This window comes from Acipenser ruthenus, chromosome 55 (assembly GCF_902713425.1).
Source record: "Acipenser ruthenus chromosome 55, fAciRut3.2 maternal haplotype, whole genome shotgun sequence".
Taxonomy (NCBI): domain Eukaryota; kingdom Metazoa; phylum Chordata; class Actinopteri; order Acipenseriformes; family Acipenseridae; genus Acipenser; species Acipenser ruthenus.
The window spans coordinates 418,634-436,315 of NC_081243.1; the positions used below are offsets into that span (position 1 = coordinate 418,634).

Sequence of the window (17,682 nt, forward strand, 5' to 3'; positions counted from 1 at the left end):
GTTAGGGATTCGAAGGTAAAAGTTATAAAACAGGGCTTATTGATAGATGGGCAGCGGTGTGGAGTAGTGGTTAGGGCTCTGGCCTCTTGACCGGAGGGTCGTGGGTTCAATCCCAGGTGGGGGGACACTGCTGCTGTACCCTTGAGCAAGGTACTTTACCTAGATTGCTCCAGTAAAAAACCCAACTGTATAAATGGGTAATTGTATGTAAAAATAACGTGATATCTTGTAACAATTGTAAGTCGCCCTGGATAAGGGCGTCTGCTAAGAAATCAATAATTATAATAGATGAAATGGTAGCCATATTAGTCCACAGATGCTAGACAGACAAGGAGAGGTGATTACCTTTTTATTGGACGGACTAAACCATAATTAATCACAAGACTTCAAGGTCTCTTCAGGTGAACGTAGGAGAGATTGATACTAAAATGGGTCTTGAAACCTCGCACTGAACCCCAGTCCTGGGTTTCAGAACTACCCTAGTTTAGGCACTGAAATGACCAGGTACTGAAGGTAACAGGTTAATCCTCTCTGAATGAACTGATCAATCTGTAGTTTCTTTAAAGTTATAACTTTATTACCTGTTTTGCGGTTAAGGATGGCAGCTACATGTTCAAAAACTATTCTCGTAAAAAACTACAAATGCGATCATTGGTTCAGGAGGGTGATAAATATTTTTGATGGTTGTTCTATGTTAAAAAGCAGACAAGTGTAATAAAGTACTGTATAATTAAATCATGATACAGCAAAAGTTAAATGCATAGTGCTGACATGGGGAAACTTTAAGGGTTGCAAGCATGTATCTAATTCTGTAACTATACAAAAAGTGTACGAGTGTTGCATAATCGCTTCTACCATGATTTTTGTTTTTTCGTACTGCCCAAGTAGATTTTCCCTATTCCAGTAAAAGACCCCAAGCAATAACACTTAGCAATGTCTCCTGGTTTCTATGGAGCCCTCTCTTAAATGTCTCTCTTATGTCTCTTAAAATGGCACACAGAGAGATTTGTAAAACAGAGACGATCCTCTCTTTAAAGCTGATGTTACCTGCAGCGCAAAACTCTGTAAAAACGATTTTAAAACTGTTTTTCCATTAACACACTCATGCACGGAGACCTCATATGTTGACTAAAAACCCCCAAAATCCTCTAATATATATATTGAAATGCATGATGACCTCATAGGAGTAGAATGCCACCCACCCCCCCCCATATATAAAGCAATGGAAAAAAAAACTGAAAAAATATTCAATGATATTTATTGTGTCCAAAACCAATTTCTTTCCCCACCCATCTATTTATATGAAAGGGTTAAATCAACGACTGCCAAAAACTACAAAATGTGTGCATATCAAGTTCCAAATGCAATCTGCAATACATTTGGAGTAAAAGGAAAATTTAAACCAGATTTTCTCAACACAGATTCGATTCAGCTAACTTCCCTCCCAGTCTCACTGCTTTTTTCAACGCATGACCACCCATTTAGACAGCGGGCATCTGTGACTGAATATTCGCCCCGCTAGGAGAACTGTGGATCGCAAGCGAAAACAAGGATTAATTGCACATCGTATGACGGCTCATTTTACTCTTTGGGAAACTATTGACAGAGTTTTCACACATAGCTCTCACTGGGGTTGATCTTTTCCAGCTGATATAAAATACCTAAGCTGTCTAAGAACAGAAGAAACAGCATGTTTATGAATCAGAACTCGTCCAGTTCCTAGTAGCTAATTGATACCAAAACTTTGTCAAGCTGGATCCCAGTGATTCAGCATCAACAACATGACTAGGTAACCCATTCCATCCCCTCACCACTCTCTGTGTGAAGAAGAGTCTCCTTCAACAACATGACTAGGTAGCCCATTCCATCCCCTCACCACTCTCTGTGTGAAGAAGAGTCTCCTTCCCTCTGTCCCAAGTCTGTTTCCACTTTCTAACTGTGTCTTATGTACTGTGTGCTGGGCTTAAAGTATTGTCTTGGGTCAACTCCTTTTGAGATTTTAAAGATTTTAATCAAGTCCCCCCTGATCCTTCTTGGATAAAAGGAATTTGCCCGATTCCTGAAACTCTTGGCTCCTGATCTTTTCAATATCAACTTCATTGAGGGAAGCTCTGAACCCCAGGACTGGGTGCAGCAGCAGCAGCAGCAGCAGCAGCAGTACTAGTGTGAGTTTCTAACCCTGCTCAAACTCCTGGCTCCTGATTATTTCAATAATATACCAAAACAATGGTACAAGAGCTACATTTTCTAACCCCTATGTCCTTCTGTTAATGTGGTGACCAGAAAAGTCCTCAGAGTTATCTCCAAATACTCACTGTATTGATGCAAGGCAGCTCCTTGTTGAGAAGCCAGGGCAAGGAGAGCTTTCCTTCCCCTCGGTAGCAGGACTGGATCCGGTCCCTCATGGCCTCGTTGACGTCGCGCAGCGTGAAGAGGCAGAGGACAGACTCTCTGGGAGGGTTGGACCGGTTCTTCTGGCCCTGGGAGAAGACGGCAAACAGAACATCCTCGTCCTCGGACAGGCCCAGCGCTTGGGCTAGCTTCCTGCCGGGACGCTGCTTATAGGCGGCTTGAACCAGCCGGTACTCCACCCCGTCCTTGGTGCAGCCCAACGGGAACTCCAAGTAGGAGTAGAACTCGGAATCGTTGGCGCACATCCGGACGATCTTGGAGGTAAAGAACTTCTCTCCCCCGGCGTCTAGTTGGGTCAGCTGGGTGTCCAGCTGGAGGGTCAAGAAATAGACGTAAGCGCGGCTGGCGAAACCGTAGACATAGTAGATGTCGAAAGCCGGGTAGAGGGAGAGGGTGTCCGAAGGGATCTTGATCTGCGAGGAGACGAACTCGTCCTGGTAGACCAAGCCGAACATCTCCACGCTCTCCTCATCCGCAACCAGCTTCCGGCTCGACAGCGTCGGGAAGTATTCCGATTTCCCGTCGATGGACGCCCCGACGAACAAGTTGCCACCTCCCTTTTTGGTCCCGGATTTGCTTCCCGCCACCATGACCCCGGCCATCCCGTCGGCCTCTCTTGCCCCAGAGAGGTAGTGCTCCTTCCGGTGGTGAGGTTCCCCCAGCTTAAAAAGGTCATCCAGTCTCAGGAACTGGCACACGCCTTGCCAGACGCTCCCGCATGCCACCAAGCGTTCGCCGGCGTAGTCCACCAGGAGCAGCTTGTTGACGTTGTCGGAAGGGGCCAGTTTGTGGGCGCAGGCCCGCACGTTGGGGGGAGGGTAACACTTGGCGTTGTCCTGTACCGGGCCCGTCACGTGAAGCCGCAGTTCCGTCAGGTTGGCGGAGAGCTTGTAGATGCGATTCAGGGCACCCAGATACACTTCCCCGGTCTGACTGTGCACTGCCAGGTGGCTCAGGCTGGTATCCGAGACCTGGAAGAAGGTGCCCGAGTGGGGGAGAGGAGAGCCCGCGGTTGGGGGCGACGATGGGGCTCCCCACGACGTCCTCAAGTGCAGCAGGGCCAGAGCGATGGTGAGCCACCGGGGTTTCATTCTGTCCGGAGGGGTGCAGGGAAGGAGGGAGACGTGAAAATTAATTGCTTTATGCCCGTCTGCTGTTAGTTTCGTCCGGGGTTCAGCCAAACATTTCTACAGGAAAGAGAAAAAAGAGAAAATGGTTTAGTGATATAACTGACGAAGGCATTTGCCAAAATGTTCATTCATCTGCTTGGCTCGATCCCTCCGACTATTTTACCTGCTGGATCTTTAACTTCATTGCCAACAGGCTATGCTTAGATTCATTTCCAACCCTGTTTATGGCCTTTTTTGCAACCATCTTTTTAGATGTCAGACGCAGGCATTTCTTGACTAAACTCGTTCTCAAGGAAACCAGAGTCCAAATAAAAAAAAAACAGATATGTTAAAGTGGTTATAAAAACAACTAAAAATTGGTGCCGGTATTGTCTGAACTACCAAAGCTCAGCTCCATCAAAGCCAGTCCCAGGTAAGCATGGTATTCCACTCATTATTATTATTATTTATTTCTTTAGCAGACGCCCTTATCCAGGGCGACTTACAATTGTTACAAGATATCACATTATTTTTACATACAATGTATTTATACAGTTGGGTTTTTTACTGGAGCAATCTAGGTAAAGTACCTTGCTCAAGAGTACAGCAGCAGTGTCCCCAACCAGGGATTGAACCCACAACCCTCCGGTCAAGAGTCCAGAGCCCTAACCACTAAACTCCACACTGCTGCCCATGGCATTCCACTCAAGTGGAATAAACTATAATGCATCCCACGCTAGATATACCCACGCTTGTGGTATAAACAGATTGCTTTTGTTAGCTCTCAAAAGAGTCACTGCAGAGGAGTTAATTCCACACACAGGCGCAGCCCAAACCCTTTGTTAATTCAACCCATCTCCAGTCCATTTAAAAGCTCAGTATTAATGATCCAATTTGTCCAATCAATCCCGCAGCGCTGGAGGTATTGATCTCAAGGTATCCAAACACTGCCAAGCTTTGCTGGACTGCTAATAAACCTTTATAGATGTCACTAACCATAATCCCCAGCACATTACTTAATTACACAGAGAAAGAGAGAGTGGGGTTGAGGGTGAAACAAAGTCAGAATTTATTAGACTCTCTTAAGAACAGGCGTGTATCAATACACTAACATCATGCTATCACGATATCGCAATGCAATATGTATTACGACACACGCAATAGTCCTGATGAGTGACTTGTATGATGCCTACTAAGATCAGGTGATCATTTAATGACTTTTGTGAAACACTAATTAAAAAGGAGATAGGGAGAGCAGGTTTCATACACCTACTGAATGAAAAACACACTTTCAGTGAACTAAAGGGAGCTACGTTGTGGTTCTTGCATCACAAATAACACAGACCTCTCTTACAATAGATCGTGTAATGAAAGCATCACGATTCATCGATACACAGTGAATCGCTACACTCCTAGCTAGCAGAGGTCTGTTGTTTCACGGTGGTTCAAACTAGCGCTGGCTTTCAGAAATTATTATTATTAATTTCTTAGCAGACGCCCTTACCCAGAGAAGAAGAAGAAGAAGAAGAAGAAGAAGAAGAAGAAGAAGAAGAAGAAGAAGAACGAGGAGGAGGAGGAGGAGGAGAAGGAGGAGGAGAAGGAGGAGAAGAAGAAGGAGAAGAAGGAGAAGGAGAAGATGGAGAAGGAGGAGAAGGAGGAGGAGAAGAAGGAGAAGGAGAAGAAGGAGGAGAAGAAGGAGGAGGAGAAGAAGAACAAGGAGGAGGAGGAGAGGAAGGAGAAGAAGGAGAAGATGGAGAAGGAGAAGAAGGAGGAGAAGAAGGAGGAGGAGAAGAAGAACAAGGAGGAGGAGGAGAGGAAGGAGAAGAAGGAGAAGATGGAGAAGGAGGAGAAGGAGGAGAAGAAGGAGGAGGAGAAGAAGAACAAGGAGGAGGAGGAGAGGAAGGAGAAGGAGAAGGAGAAGAAGAAGGAGAAGGAGAAGATGGAGAAGGAGGAGAAGGAGGAGGAGAAGAAGAAAGAGAAGAAGGAGGAGAAGAAGAACAAGGAGGAGGAGGAGGAGAGGAAGGAGAAGAAGGAGAAGGAGAAGGAGAAGAAGAAGGAGAGGAGGAGAAGAAGGAGGAAGAGAAGAAGAAGGAGGAGAAGGAGAAGAAGGAGAAGGAGAAGATGACCCGCTTTCAATACATCACTTTCTAAACTAAAGCGATTTGTGATGGTGGTCCACTACGAAAGACGCTCCGTAAAATAAAGATTGCTTGACTGAAACTTGGTCAGATTAAAGTAAAAAAAAAAAACACACACACACACACACACAAAAATAGATTCAAGCGATTGTAGCGAACAAAAAAGATTGCCAAGTTATCTGCTTCCACACTTAAAGAAAGTTTCCACGCACCTTCTCTCAGATAATCTTTCCGCACCTTCTTGGTCATTTGACCTATCTGACCTAGGTCTTCCGGATCACGTTACTGGCTAAAAGCAAGTCAACAGGAGAGGGTGTTGGTTGGTTAAGGACAGGAAAGAAGCCATTGAAGGGGTGGGGAAGTGTAACACGAACTGAAAGCATCACTTGCAAACGTAGATTTTTGCAGCCCAGTGTAGTACCAGATTTCACATTTTAACATAAAAATGACTTTCAAAACTGTAACCTAGATAAAGAATCCAAGAACGCCATTGGTGAGATTTATGGAATTGCTTTTTTAAGCTACAAACGCTTCATGGGTGTATCGCATCAACAGAAGATGACAATTCCATGACAATTTCGAACGCGGCTCCTACACTTGAAAATGGATCTGGGAATCCAATTAAAAGATGACACCACACGAGGCCACAACAGATGCTGGCTTTGTCACCGACTCCTCTCTAAAACGAGTCAAGAGCACTCAATTAGAAAAAGAATGGCACGAGGTGTTGTTTCAAAGCCACACTTGACCAAGCACGAACCAGTGTTTGTAACATTGAGATCGCTTGCTGGGTCTGTGGTGCTTTCACAGGTCATGCAAAAAACATGATCTCTCTCTCTCTCTCTCTCTCTCTCTCTCTCTCTCTCTCTCTCTCTCTCTCTCTCTCTCTCTCTCTCTCTCTCTCTCTCTCTCTCTCTCTCTCTCTCTCTCTCTCTCTCTCTCTCTCTCTCTCTCTCTCTCTCTCTCTCTCTCTCTCTCTCTCTCTCTCTCTCTCGTTGTGGAAATGCTTGTTTGAGAGAATCTGTGTTTTAGTGGTGTTCTGGCACCTTCAGATTTCAGCTTACACCACTGGTTAGTATCACTTCAAAGCATGTTTCAGTGCTTTCCTACCAACACATAATGAATTGGCATAAAGAGGTTAAGCGAGGATGGGATCCTGCAAGAAGCTGCTTGATGAGATTCTGGGATCAATAAGCTACTAACAACCAACCGAGCAAGATAGACTGAATGGCCTCCTCTCGTTTGTAAACTTTCTTATGTTCTTATGTTCTCTTAGCCAAATACAATCCACTCTTATTGAATAAAAGTTATCAAAAGCACAAAATGCTACAATAGTATCTATTGACCCAGAAATGGGCTAGGATCAGTTCCATAAATGCCAGTTTAATACAAGAACTATGCATGGTTTAATACAAGGAGAATGATGGATTTCATGCATACCTAGCACTAAATCCTTGCTGTCATTTTTTTTTTCAAGCTCAAATCTTGCAAATTCCTGTACAGATCTTGTACATCAATCAAGCCTGTTGGATTTTGTATCGACACTAAATGCATTACTGGATATTAAATCTTCACTGACACAAAACATGAAACTAGCTTACCATTAAGCCATTTCAGACAGGGATGGGAATAAGACTCCTATTGCATAGCAGTTTCACCCATTCCAGGTTTTACTACAAGCTTGACCTCAGGAGTGTATGAAGCAGAGAGGAGAAAGCAGAACCTGTTTTTTTCATTTTCTTTTCACTGTGAAATTTCTCATTCGTGAATCCATTTCCAATGTCCATGGTCTCAATACTATAACAGTGTTTTCTATTTGGGAACTTATTGACAATTATTAACATAATTTAGATATTTTATTTAAAGTCATGTGAATCAAAGAAACTGCTAAATGACATCGCAAAAATCTACCGGAAGTCAGAACAGTAGTACTGTAGTTCATTTTAGATTTCAAAATGTCACATTGTTTTCAGTTTGTCAGTTTTTCCGTTTAGTATCTGGAAACAAAACTACAAAGCGCTGGTGTGTAATTCAATATGTTAACTATAGGGTGATGCAAAACGTTCGGCCAGAGTTGTGTTAGCCCTAGCTACAGAAACCAAAATTACACCCCTGCACTAAAGTAACATCTTTGACAATGTTTCTCTATTTTGTTCCAGCTTAGTCTGCTGTTCTGTGTTGGTTCTTATATTTACACAAGTCATCACACTGTCCGGAAGACTTCACAATTCTCCTTTGTGCATCCCATTGGCTAATGTCACTAATCTTTACAGCTTGAATGTAAACCCAAATTCATTTTCAGCTACCAAGCTGCATGCCTGAAACAACAAACGAAAAACTGCGACCGAGAGATCCACCCTCCTTCCACAGCTGTAAATTCAACATCAGGTAATAATAATCTTTATATAGCGCCTTTCATAGTGGATCATCACAAAGCGCTTTACAAGATACGAGACTAGGGTGTGTGAACTATGCATCAGCTGCAGAGTCACTTACAACAAAGTGTCACCCAAAAGACGGAGCACAAGGAGGTGAAGTGACTCGCTCAGGGTCACACAGTGAGTCAGTGGCTGAGCTAGGATTTGAACCTCCTGGTTACAAGCCCATTTCTTTAACCACTGGACCACACAGCCTCCTATAATTACCCATTTATACAGTTGGGTTATTACTGGAGCAATCTAGGTAAAGTACCTTGCTCAAGGGTACAGCAGCAGTGTCCCCCACCTGGGATTGAACCCACGACCCTCCGGTCAAGAGTCCAGAGCCCTCACCACTACACACACACACACTTTGTCAAGGGAACGTGTGTTTGAAAATAAACAGCCTTTCAGGTTTTTGATGCCATGGTAGCTACACTCATTTCTATTGAAATCTATTACTGTCCTTGTGATGTCATTTAATACATAGCTAATGAGTCTATTTAACCCTTCAGGCATCCTGGCCAAAATCTACCATAAATAAGCTTTCTAGTTTTTGTGTGACTGGTTTCTTAAGATTGAATATTTATTTTCTCTGTTTGCGATTTCACTTTGATCTTTTGCTAATATATTGGCACCCTACAGTGCTCCAACAGGTTTGAATGTCCTTTGATGGGTCTATGATTCGTTGACGTTTACTGTGGACCAAAATGTCAGTAACTTTTGCATCCCTTCTAAAAAGCCATTACCAGAAATATTTCTTTCAAAATTAAGAAGCACACTTAAATTCTTTCAAACTATTTTTGAAACGTTAGGTAATAATTTACAATCTAGAATTATTAATGCTACTCTTTCAAACTTCGTTTCTCTTGTATTATACTCAAGCAGTTCAATTCTATTGATTTTGTCTGCCTTTATAAAATTATTTCTCAATAACCGGTTCTTTTTTTTTTTATGATAGACTTTTGAAATCTATCAATGGGCCAGTGATGTCATTTACTGCACAGTTAATGATGTAACGGTCTGCTCTCCATCCCTTTAAATACTTTTCCTTTGTGCTCCAAAATTGCACATTAATTTTATTTGTCCTGAAACTTCAGATTGTAGGTCAAATGTGATATCTTGTAACAATTGTAAGTCGCCCTGGATAAGGGCGTCTGCTAAGAAATAAATAAATAAATCCATGATTTTAAAAGACAGGCCTATTAAAAAAGGGGAAACTTGTTACCAGGTAAAAATAAATAAAGAAAGAAAGAAAGAACGTTTTATTATTTTACAAGTTTAAGTTATTCTCTGTAAATGAGAAACGTAAATGAATGGAGACACATATGGATCACATTAGTTTACTGTAAAGCTACGTCTTAGTTGGTGCTTATCTTGGCGAGAGCCGAGTTCAAATCAGCATGAAGTTTTAACATCTACTCTCGTGTAATGGAAATCATGTTATGAAGGACTGTCGAGAACTCTGAGGAACCGAGCGACCAACGCAGGGTTAAAGGTTAATCGTTTTTGTCTCGCTGTTCAAAACTAACTGGCACAAATGGGCTTCCTCTATCGTTTTTACAACATTTTTCCTGCCTGGGGAAGTTTGAATTAGCTGATCCGTCACATGCAAAGACTATTGTCCCGTGAACCGTGTCGGATTTAGAGGCGGTTTAACACAGCAGGTAGAAAACAGCCCCACACAGACGCGACTATATAAATGTGGCATTTATTATATATTTTTTTCCTCAAAACATTCTCTGCTTTTTTTTTTGTATTGAAGAAGACAAAAACTAAAAAAAAAAAAAAAAAAAGCGAAAATATTGATTAAGGTTTTTATTTCTTAAAATGTAACTGCATAAGTAAATAAAACATAACACGTCTATATAATTTTAATTCAATTTGGACGTTAAGAGGAAAGTTTCGGATGCAGGACGTGTATCCTGGCCCGCGTTGTGTTTGTGAATGCGTGTCAAAAGGTGAGATGACAAACCCGAATTAAAAACAAACAAACAGAATTAAAAACGTGTTAACTTCTTAAATGCTGTTTTCTTATTTGGAGAAAGAGAGAAGGTGCGACTGTATCACGTGACGATCTGCTTTCACCGCGGGGAGTTAAATTGATGAAGACACCGGCCGAAACGTTTGTCAGGTGTCGCTGTTAGTTTGACCTTTTACCATCGATCGTTTGTCACGGGTTAGTTACCTTAAAATAAATAAATAAAATTAATTAATAAAGGCCACGTTTTTTTTTTTTTTAACGAGGTCTGGTAAAGCACAGGGAAGCATTGTAAAGCACAGAGAGGTCTAGTAAAGCATAGGGAAGCATTGTAAAGCACAGAGAGGTGTGGTAAAGCATAGGGAAGCATTGTAAAGCACAGAGAGGTGTGGTAAAGCATAGGGAAGCATTGTAAAGCACAGAGAGGTCTGGTAAAGCATAGGGAAGCATTGTAAAGCACAGAGAGGTGTGGTAAAGCATAGGGAAGCATTGTAAAGCACAGAGAGGTCTGGTAAAGCATAGGGAAGCATTGTAAAGCACAGAGAGGTCTGGTAAAGCATAGGGAAGCATTGTAAAGCACAGAGAGGTCTGGTAAAGCATAGGGAAGCATTGTAAAGCACAGAGAGGTCTGGTAAAGCATAGGGAGGCATTGTAAAGCACAGAGAGGTCTGGTAAAGCATAGGGAAGCATTGTAAAGCACAGAGAGGTGTGGTAAAGCATAGGGAAGCATTGTAAAGCACAGAGAGGTCTGGTAAATCATAGGGAAGCATTGTAAAGCACAGAGAGGTGTGGTAAAGCATAGGGAAGCATTGTAAAGCACAGAGAGGTCTGGTAAAGCATAGGGAAGCATTGTAAAGCACAGAGAGGTCTGGTAAAGCATAGGGAAGCATTGTAAAGCACAGAGAGGTCTGGTAAAGCATAGGGAAGCATTGTAAAGCACAGAGAGGTCTGGTAAAGCATAGGGAAGCATTGTAAAGCACAGAGAGGTCTGGTAAAGCACAGGGAAGCATTGTAAAGCACAGAGAGGTCTGGTAAAGCATATTAAAAACAGGGTATAGCATATTAACTGTTGTAAATGCATGGAGAAACTGCAACATTAATGTGCAATTTTACTGTGGTAAATCTTTATAAAGGGTATACTGCAAACACATAAATACAGACAGACAGACCTAGTACTATTTTATTGAACCATTTCGTGTAACAATTTTAATATGAATGAATCGATTTTCCAGATATGTAGAAGTTGTTTATTATTATTATTATTATTATTATTATTATTATTATTATTATTATTATTATTATTATTATAGGACTGAACTGACGTTTAAGAACTTTCTTTGCCTTCGCTTTCCTATTCTTACCTGGAGAAGGGCGTCAGCTAATCCAATTAAAAGCGATCACTAAAATAAATAAATAAATAAATAAATAAATAAAAATAAACATTTGCTGTGCTTATGGAAGGGAATCATTTCTGCATAACACAAAAAAGACTTACCAAAAAAAATAGTGACTTAGCAACCACACCCAAATCCGATATGCAAATTTGAGATCTCAATATCATATATTTTCAATAATAAAAAACCTAGGAAAACTATTGATAAATCAACACACACACACACAGAGAGAGAGAGAGAGAGAGAGAGAGAGAGAGGGTACATTTAACACGAATTGCCTTCATAAACACGCGGCAATGCTTATGCATATTTAGAAACAAAACCGCACAAGGCATCACCCAACAAATATGAAAAAAAAAACACCAACGTCACTCTTTATACACTTCAAATTGTCTCTAACATAAGCAGACAATGCCAGCGAAGTGATTTTTTTTTTTTTTTTAAAGAACCCTCTTCCGTTTCTAGCCCCATGCCTAATTAAGTACCGTTGAATACATACACCAATTCTACACACAAAAAAACAAGCATATGTATATGTATATATATATATTAGCTAGAGACAGATTGATAGATGCATGTTTAATTTAGACAGACGGTTACAGTGTCTAATATTGTTACTCGTCTTAATTCATTAATCAACTGCTTGTCTTAATTAGCTCATTTTAAAAGCCGGCCCCTCAAAATGATTTACAGTATCCATTGAGGAAAAACACCGAGAAAGAACGTGATAAAACACTGTACCCTCGTCGTCCATCCGAAAGATAAGTTACAAATCCATTGCAACTACCGTCAGTAAACAGAAGAGACGAATCGATGACAGATGTATTAATAATAGTTACTGGCTTTCGATGTGCTGTGTAATATATATATATATATATATATATATATATATATATATATATATATATATATATATATATAAGCACTTTATCATGATATCATTCATAACCACAAGTACAGTGTATCGTTTTGAACTGAAAAAGGGAGGGAGCCGTGCCGGGTCGTCATTATTAATAATAATACAATCTCTAGCCGTGTATGGGGGGTCTGTACATACCACGAGAAAGGAAAGGCTTAACAGCAAAACCATCAAACGCGTAGCCTCTCCAGAAAACACGTACAAATCTCTCCAACTTATTAGTGTGTTCAAAACCCACCGCCCCAGAGAAATATATAAAAACAGACTGTATTTTTTATGAAGAGAAACACAACTGGGGATCATTTTTCAGTTCTGGTGCCGAGTAAGAAATGATTATTATTATTATTATTATTATTATTATTATTATTATTATTATTATTTACACGTCCTGCGTTCGTATTCTGCAGTCAGGTTTGACAGCAAACGGGCTAAAGGCAGAGCCATGCAAACGGGACGCGCAGCTTGCAACTCAAGCACACTGTAATACTACGACTACCTCACAGTATATGCAAACAATTTAACAACATCAGCGCCACTGTGCATCCGTTTCAGCAAGGGGAACGTGCTTGTCTTTAAAAAAACACACACACACACAAACACACCGAGGGCTTACCTGTTTCCAAGTTCCAAATTATATCCCACAGCCTGGAAAACTGAAAGTGGACTTTTGTTTCGCTTTTAAAAAGAGAACCAGAGCAAGTCAATCAAGAAGAAAAAATGAAAAACACCCGGCGAAAAACTGTTATTTCATTCTGCTGATCAGACACCCCTTATAAGAAACCATAGTAGCTTTCTCGCCAATCTCGCACAGACTTGGTAGAGTCTCGCCCTTTAAAATAGGAATGTACCAACTTCAGAAAGGGGGGGTTGAAACCCATTCGCGTCTTTATCTAATACAAGAACGCCATTTCTATCTAAGATTCGAAACTATTATTATTACTTCCTTCAAAACACTTATCTATTTTAAAAGGACACGGTGTTGTGTTTAACCCCACCCTCCAAACTCATTTTTCATCAAACCAGGTATACCCCGCTCCCGAGCGGAGTGGTATGCTCCAGTAGACGCTTATTTCGTAGACGGCTTTCAAGGTAAAAAAAAGAGGCAATGTCTGCAAAATTAGACGATTTCATTTCACATTACCCACCTAAGGGGAAGAAACTGGGTTAGTGTTTTTTTCCCCCCCTCTGTCAGTCGGTTTAATGTTTAATGACAGTTGAAAAATCTGTGTGCGTGTGTGTTTTTGCCTGGAAGGAATTAATAACGGTGTTTGGACAAGCAATACTGTAGGAGAAGAAAAATGACCGTATGGTAATGTTTGTTTTTTTGGGGAGATTTTGCAGGATATTTTGACACAGTACACAATCTAAGATTAGCAATGCTACTGAGGAGCTAAGCCAGGCGTAGGCTATCTTAAAATTACCATTTGTTTTCCACATGTTTTGTATTAGAAAAAAAAATACGTTTGTTTTTTTAGTTTTAGATTTATGTGTAACGCTTTTTAAATAATGAATATTATAATTAACACCTCAGTGTATAACGGTCTCGCACAGCTTGATGTTTGGCCAAAATGCTATGATAAAAAGCAAGCCTGCCCTGGACTGGAGGGAGCCCCCTTTCTCTTAGGGGGGTGAGGGAGGAAGGGAGGGAGCAGTTCACTCTCCGTGCCTCAAGCCTGCCCTGGACTGGAGGGAGCACCCTTTCTTTTAGGGGGGTGGGGGAGGGTGGGGGAGGGAGGGACGGAGAGAGGGAGCAGTTCAGTCTCCATGCCTCAAGCCTGCCCTGGACTGGAGGGAGCACCCTTTCTCTTAGGGGGGTGAGGGAGGGAGGGAGCAGTTCAGTCTCCGTGCCTCAAGCCTGCCCTGGACTGGAGGGAGCCCCCTTTCTCTTAGGGGGGTGAGGGAGGGAGGGAGGGAGCAGTTCAGTCTCCGTGCCTCAAGCCTGCCCTGGACTGGAGGGAGCCCCCTTTCTCTTAGGGGGGTGAGGGAGGGAGCAGTGTGCCCCCTAAACAATAATAATAATAATAATAATAATAATAATAATAATAATAATAACAAGCCCTTTCAAAATCAACACCTGCTTCAGAAATGCAAATGGATGAATATTCAATTACTGGATAGACTTATGCACGCCAGCTCAAGTTGTATAGACACAACCAATTAATCAAGCATATTAAATTACTCTCCACCGGCAGGATAAACGTCGTCTGTGCAAAACCGGTGCAGTTTGGATAATTCTCCAGCGCGCGTCTGTTCCTAACACATTCATAATGCGCGAGGGTCTGGTGTCTGTGCGCTAATTGGACCAGCTGTTCGCACTGTGACGTCGTTCCTTGCATAGAGAGGATGTGCACAGATTGCAAAAAAAATAGTATAGCTTAATCTTATATATATATAGACACACACACACACACACACACACACACACACACACACACACACACACACATATATATACACACACACACATATATATAGACACACACACACACACACACACACACATATATAGACACACACACACACACACACACACACACACACACACATATATATACACACACACACATATATATAGACACACACACACACACACACACACACATATATAGACACACACACACACACACACACACACACACACACACACACACACACACACACACACACACACATATATATACACACACACACATATATATATATATATACACACACACACATATATAGACACACACACACACACACACACACACACACACACACACACACACATATATACACACACACACACATATATATATATATATATACACACACACACATATATAGACACACACACACACACACACACAGAATCGGGGTGTATAAGAAGACATGTGTCTGTGTATACGTGTACAGTAAAATGATGTCTCAATCCTAAAAATTTTAGCTGATTCAAAACTTTTGGCCATAGCTGTGTAAAATTAATTATAAGAAAAAGGCAAAAATCAATTATACCAGAACATTGTTCTGTTAAAAAAAAAAACACGTTTTTTTTAAACTGGCTTAATGTGGACAAACAGTAAGTATATTACAAATAGTTAATAACTAAAATAGTTCGCCTATTATATAGCATCATATGGTTAGGTATTTTCTCCGTTTATTATTATTATTATTATTATTATTATTTATGATCTATAAGAAAGAACGGCTATCGGTTCCATAGTTCGACGCTCGGTGTTGGGAAGCTGTAATTGATTAATGACGTCAGCCGAGAGGAATGCGAAACCTGATAATTGATTTGCATGCGTGTGTATTCAATCAAATTGAATCTGCAAAAAAAAAAAAAAAAACGTTCACAGTACAAGATAGCGAATCGAATTTGTCTTGTGTGAAAAATAATGCTAAGACACCCCACTTTGAATGATATCTCGGCTCGATAAATTAATGCTTCTTGCAAAATAATAATCGTAATCCCATTTCTCGGCTATACTGTCTGAACAGCCTCCCTCTGCTCTGTGCCAGTGGAGCAGAGAAAGAGAAAGGGAGGCTCTTATACTCTCTGAACAGCCTCCCTCTGCTCTGTGCTAGTGGAACAGAGAAAGAGAAAGGGAGGCTCTTATACTCTCTGAACAGCCTCCCTCTGCTCTGTGCTAGTGGAGCAGATTAAGAGAAAGAGGTGTACAGGACTACTGTATATATAAGGAGGCTGTGTGGTCGAGTGGTTAAAAAAAAGGGCTTGTAACCAGGAGGTCCCCGGTTCAAATCCCACCTCAGCCACTGACTCACTGTGTGACCCTCAGCAAGTCACTTCACCTCTTTCGGGTGAGGCGTAGTTGTAAGTGACTCTGCAGCTGATGCATAGTTCACACACCCTAGTCTCTGTAAGTCGCCTTGGATAAAGTAGTGTGCTAAATAAACTAATTATATATATATAATGATTTTATTTATACACTGTAGCAGACAGGAAAGGGTACTCTGCATAACTCTAACGCTGTGCTCGTGTTAATTTATTTATAAATGACCACATAATGAATTTGTTTCTTTTCAAAAAATACATTTTGAATCATGACAGTTTTTTTTTTAATCATTTTTGGTTGTGCCTGTGTAAGTGAGCGAGCGAGCGTCTGTTTGTCTGTCTGTGTGTGTGTGAGCGTGTTTGTGTTTGTGTGTGTGACAATTTGATTGATCAGAGTGGCTCTTGCGCATGGAAAGTGCGGATGTTCTCGATCAATAAACTGATCAATCAAGGCATCGATCAAGCCGTCAGTCGATCAGTCGGAGGGAGCCCCCTTTCTCTTAGGGGGGGTGAGGGAGAGAGGGAGTGAGCAGTTCAGTCTCCATGCCTCTGTTTTATTACCAGTTGTCGGTTTTACATATTATTATTATTATTATTATTATTATTATTATTATTATTATTATTATTATTATTATTAATAAAGGCAATCAAATTATCACGTATTTGTTATTATCCACATAACCATAACAAAAATGGATAAAGAAAATAAATACAAAGTGAGTATTACAATTTGCTGTACGATAATTACTACTCGGACTCCACATTCTAAATGAGCAAAACCTCAATACAGGAATATACTTAGAACTACAATTCTGACATGCTAAACAGCACTGCCACCCTGTGGCTGAAAACGGCACTGCAGCCATAGCTGAATCTGCTTAGAGTTCAATTAGATGGTATTGAAACGATAGGGCTAGATGTTCTTCATATTCTTAATTTATAAACAGAATGTATCTGGCATTAAAATGGGGGACGTCCGACTGTGCATTGTCTGGGTTAACGTGTTAAGCGCTGGTTGAACATGTTACAGGTGTTACACACTGAGCGCTGGGTTAACATGTTACAGGTGTTACACACTGAGCGCTGGGTTAACATGTTACAGGTGTTACACACTGAGCGCTGGGTTAACATGTTACAGGTGTTACACACCGGCGCCAGGAGGCACTGAGCTCTTTTCACCTCCAGCGACAGCGTGTCACTGACGCTGGCATGCGTACTGGGTGGATATTAAGCATTGACTATTATTATTATTATTATTATTATTATTATTATTATTATTATTATTATTATTATTATATTGATGGAGATGATAAAACGGCAAATATTTAGATATATTATTATTATTATTATTATTATTATTATTATTATTATTATTATTATGTAATCAAAGAAACTACAAAACGATATCGCAAAAGTCTACCGGAAGCCATACCAGTAGTAGTATTTCGACATTTTTTTCAGTGTTTTTTTTTTTTTTTTTTAAGCCCATGGAAAACTACCAAAAGCGGCGGCGTGTAACTCGATATGTTTCATT

At 40.9% G+C, this 17,682-nt stretch overlaps 1 protein-coding gene across 1 annotated transcript in view; it reads right to left on the bottom strand.

The window, feature by feature from the left end:
• LOC117401771 (plexin A3-like) overlaps positions 1–13,171 on the bottom strand; it is a 77,839-nt gene extending 64,668 nt beyond the window's left edge. The window contains 2 exon segments of the mRNA XM_059017061.1: positions 2,316–3,599; positions 12,984–13,171. Coding sequence (XP_058873044.1) covers positions 2,316–3,503 — 1,188 coding nt within the window. The 5' untranslated portion in view covers positions 3,504–3,599; positions 12,984–13,171.
• Positions 13,172–17,682: the final 4,511 nt, after the last annotated feature.